Source organism: Penaeus monodon, chromosome 8 (assembly GCF_015228065.2).
Source record: "Penaeus monodon isolate SGIC_2016 chromosome 8, NSTDA_Pmon_1, whole genome shotgun sequence".
Taxonomy (NCBI): Eukaryota; Metazoa; Arthropoda; class Malacostraca; order Decapoda; family Penaeidae; genus Penaeus; species Penaeus monodon.
The window spans coordinates 44,261,101-44,266,100 of NC_051393.1; the positions used below are offsets into that span (position 1 = coordinate 44,261,101).

General features: G+C 41.2%; 1 protein-coding gene across 1 annotated transcript in view; it reads left to right on the plus strand.

Annotated features, from left to right (window-relative positions):
* The window catches only part of LOC119575828 (classical arabinogalactan protein 10-like), a 3,691-nt gene extending 204 nt beyond the window's left edge, over window positions 1-3,487 (plus strand). The window contains exons 2-3 of the mRNA XM_037923377.1: window positions 2,356-2,625; window positions 2,760-3,487. Coding sequence (XP_037779305.1) covers window positions 2,356-2,625; window positions 2,760-2,966 — 477 coding nt within the window. The 3' untranslated portion in view covers window positions 2,967-3,487. The remainder of the gene's footprint in view (window positions 1-2,355; window positions 2,626-2,759) is intronic.
* The last annotated feature ends 1,513 nt before the right edge of the window (window positions 3,488-5,000 follow it).

A 5,000-nucleotide genomic window follows, 5' to 3' on the forward strand; every position in this document is an offset into this window, starting at 1 on the left:
TAAAACAACCAGTGTGTTAATAATAAAAATTTTAAAAATACGGTTATATCGAAAGCTGTCAATGTGGCCACAAAATATCGGTCTGTTTAGCTAGGTATAGCTATAGGATATTGCGTATCCTGTCTGGCAAACTTTATTTGCTGTTGGCATTACACTAGCTGATCATACAATAGAAAAAATCACTACATTAGTCAAAACTACTACAGGCATTTATACAATGAAAAGCGTTTTGTTTTGTATTTCTTATCGCATTCAAAGTATAAAAAAAAAACATTTTCATTAACAATCTGTAAATTCACATTTTCATTATGTCTCGTCATATTTTATTCCACACGATTGTTATAACTGCCTCACTGTCATATCGCTACCGTCTATATTCCGCTATCACTAAACAACCAACAAAATGCTTGTTGGTTGAACACCAATATGGGCGAGTGTTGAAACCAATCTTTATTGTGTTATAAAAGAAACATCAACTCTTCACCAGCAGCTTCAGATATCACAGAACACGTTTGCTGCGTGACCATGCAAGCCATTCCTTATTGTGATAAGGACTATTTTACACTAATATAAACTGGCAATGAAACAAAACAACGGGTAAGACTTCTTTCGTTTATTTTACTTTTGTTTCTGTGTGTATATTTCGTTTTCCGTTCAATATACCTTGCTCATATTCTGTGACGTTCTGATAATTACCGTTAAACGAACGCAGGATATATAATCATAATCAAAGGATCAAAAAGGTGTCTAACAGACGCTTCAGTGAATAACCCAAGTTCCCCCTCTGCAAACAGATGAAGGGATCCATCTTATCCTTTCGTTCTTTTGTGTGTACACCAGCAGCGCCATACAGCGGAGACATGATTTAAATATCTCATGATCTGTTTTCTGCGACCAAATCCTCCACCCGCATCGGATTCGTTAACTTTAACGTCAACGGCCGTGGTTAATCCATCCCGACCAGATGACACGCTCCGGGAAGGCCCTGCGCGAGAGGGAGAGGTGGAACGTGATCGGCCTACGAATGGCGGACAGACGACCACGCAGCCCTCGGAGTATTATATACCAGTGGCTTTCTGTTCCAGCTGTAAAGGATTTTATTCACTTCAGTTTTAGGCATGGAGAGAGAATGCTTTTGTTTGGTTTCTGTTGCTGGTCGTTAAGGAAAACGCGTGTGAATACGGTACAGGAGTGGAGGTGTCTGAAAGTGTTTTTACGGCAGGGTTTTGAACGCTGGTTTGAGAAACAACGCACAGAGCATACAAATTGAATGATATTGAAGCTGAAACTTCATGTGTGGTAGTTTTGTGTGTGTGTGTGTGTGTGTGTGTGTGTGTGTGTGTGTGTGTGTGTGTGTGTGTGTGTGTGTGTGTGTGTGTGTGTGTGTGTGTGTGTGTGTGTGTGTGTATGTGTGTGTGTGTGTGTGTTTAAGTCTCTTAATACAGGTATATCAATAAAAAAAATCTCGATCCGTGCGCAGTATGTAATTTAATTTCAGAGAAGGATAAACTAGACCTAATGGTGATGATAAACATTTATCTTCTTAACACGAATAAAATTCTGACCTGAAACAAATCAAGAAAAATTGACCATCTTTTTATAACTATATCACATATATCTTTAAAGCGAATCTTCGTAGTAGAAAACATTAATATTACTCCAGTCCAAATTACGATGAACGCTTGAAATATATCACAAACTGACCCTTTAGCGCCTTGTACATAATGGGGTTTAAAAATTATATGAAAATAATGGCATATCGTACGAACGAAAGGTGCCATATCATACATTTCAAGTGGCTGCCACCTCAAGGACAAGACCACATGTTAATCGACTTGTAAGATCAGCAAGGAACAAGCAAAGTAAAGACGAGGACTTTGGCTCCACTGTGACTAGGATCTCGAGCCTTATCAGAACCTCCTGCAAGAACCTGACTGATAAAACCCTCAAAGACCTGAAAGCTGTAGTCTGCAATGCAGAAGAAAAACATCTGCAGTTCACATAAGACAGAACAAGAGACTGTGACCACAAGAATTGTGCTTAAATGCAGGCTGTTTTGGCAGACAGTGTAGAGGAAAGTAAGTCCTAACTTTGCAGTGAAGAAAAGAAGCAAAATATTGCACGCTGCATAAAATTCAAAGTTCCTAGCGATACAGCATTCAGACTGCCTCTCATGAGGTACAAAGAGCCATGTAGTCATTTTATCTGATGTTTTAGAAGATATTATGTTCTGTTCTAAATGTGTAATGCAGTGTTGTAGTGCAGTTTATTGTATAAAGAACTAAACAAAAGTCGACTCCTGGCGCAAAAAAAGCTTAACCCAGATCTGATTCTTTCCCTCTGCCTCTCTTTCAGTTGCTTGTAAGTCTCGTCTGCATGAGCCTGGCGGCGGCCACGCCATTCGCCCAGGCACCGCTGCCAGGCCAAGAGGGCTACCGGGTGCAGGCGCCCGTGCGAATACCTTCGGAGGTCTTCAGCGCCCCCACAGTGCCCCCACCGCCGCCTCCGACGCCCAGCCAGCTGTACGCCACGCCCCGCCAGCAGGAGCAAGAGCCCGCTGCTGCCCAACAGCCCACTGTGGTTGAAGATGCTCCTCTCGCCGCCGGGCCTCCTGCCCCGCCCCCTGTGAGTTTAGAATGAGGTCGTTTGAATGTGACTTCCTGGTTTATGTCTACATTATTTCCGACCACTTTTTTATTAATCATACAATGATCATCTTCTTTTTCTGATTTGTGGCTAAGAATCAATTCCTTTCGCAGATGGAAGGCATGCCCTACGAGTTCGAGTGGGACGTGAACGACGTGGAGAACGGCCTAGTCTACAGCCACCAGGAGAGCTCTGACGGCGTCGTGGCCCAGGGCGAGTACCGGGTCCTCCTTCCCGACGGGCGCCTCCAGATAGTCACCTTCGCCGACCGCGGGCAGGGCTATGAGGCCCAGGTCGTCTACCAGGACTATAATGTTTAGGGCTTCCTGGTCCTGTGAAATGTGTTAGAGGAAGCAGACAAACAGTGGAAGATGAGAGAGAGAGAGAGAGAGAGAGAGAGTGAGAGAGAGAGAGAGAGAGAGAGAGAGAGAGAGAGAGAGAGAGAGAGAGAGAGAGAGAGAGAGAGAGTGAGTGAGAGAACTAAAGAGAGAATTAAAAAAAGAAAGGAAGAGTGGTATTCCGATTCAGTTTCGATTTGTGGGGATCAATAATTGGAATCAGAATACATTACTGTGTATACATCACTGGAATCTGTTGTGAGATCCTCTAATAGCGTCAGCAGTGGAATCTTGCTGTTCATAATATTAAGCATTCTTTGCCTATTTCAAGCTGTTGCATTCTACAGGGTTTACATACTGTACTGTCCATCGGGTATGGATATGTGCTTGCTTTTGTTGTTGTTGTTATAAAGTCTATTTTCAGCAAATGTATAAATACAGTTTCGATGTTATCTTTATTCTTCCGTTGTTGAAAAAGATGAAGTATATTTTTTATCCACAGAGTATTGCCTTTAATTTTGACCCTAATTTGGCATTAAATACTTTTTCATTATAATGATTTTGCGACAAAGCATATATGCACATAAACTCGTGAATACTCACGCATACATACACTTACAAAAATATACATACATTCATGCACACACATATACAGGCGTGCACCATACACACATATATACATACAGAGAATTACACATGCTTATAAATACGTACAAATCTTTTGTACACGAATTAACTTGTGTACACGACCGCTCATACACACACAAACACTATTATATAACTAAATAAGCTTAAAAACTATCGCTCTACAAACATATGTAATTACGATGCCAATACTACACCCTAAAGCAGTCCCACATATTACATAGGAAGTGATGAAACGAAGATATTGCTGGGAAGTGACAAGGAACAGCTTATCAGGGCATTTGCTGAGGACGGCGAAGGCCATATCGTTGTATAGATTTATTTCCTCCGAGCCTAAATCCTAAGCTCTCCCCAAAGGTGACTGCTGTTCACCAAACAGATGGCCAGACTGACTCAGATCCCAGTGGGGTCAGAGTGCACTAGGGAAAGTATTTTGGGCAGTCGTATCTACGGCCGAGGGATAGAAAGGCACTCGGCAGTAAGGCTCAGCCTTTGGGTATAGAGGTCTCCTAAACCGACACCGTGGACTTGGGGGTTTGTCAGATGAGCCTCCCCTTCATTCTTGCATTTAGGATATCGAATCCAGGCAGAACTTTGTACATCTTGGTGGTGTATAGTATCGCTATGGCCCGTCGGACCTTGTAGCGGACCATAAAAAATTGTTTTTCTTTAAAAATGCTTTAAGAAAAACTACAAAAACTTCCGTGCTGGTAAAAAAAAGAAAAAACACTGCCTTCACTGCCAGGAGAGATCAAAGATATGTGGAACTACAGTATAATATACAGTATAGGAACTGAAGTCTTGAAATCTGAAAACAATTAAATTCACTTATCTAAATAACTACCCCCCAAATTAAGCTCATTTTTGTCTTCAGCAGCACTAACGCCTTTGTAAACTTCTTGAAACATCCAATTAGAGGGCATTAAGACCTATGTTCTAACGCAATGTATTTATTTATCTGTCGTAGCTGTCGAGGTACCTTACGACGGCCACGTCACCACATCTTTGAATACAAAGGCAAGTCTCTCTGAGAAGATTATTTTTCTTGACCATGAGAGCACTCACACCAACTCTCTCGTCCCTTTTCTAACACGGATTTTAGTATTCTATCCTCCCACTTACTGAACTCCTTGACCGTACACGAAGGTCTGCGGATTTTGTCTGTTGTATATGATGTCCATTGTTGAGGTTTAAATGTATATTCACATGGATATGTATATATTTACATATACATACGTGTGTGTGTGTGTGTGTTAAGTCACACACACGCACGTGTGTGTGACTTAACACACACACTTATTATAATATATTATATGAAATATAATACATAATATATATGATTTAATATATATGATTCATAATCTATAATAT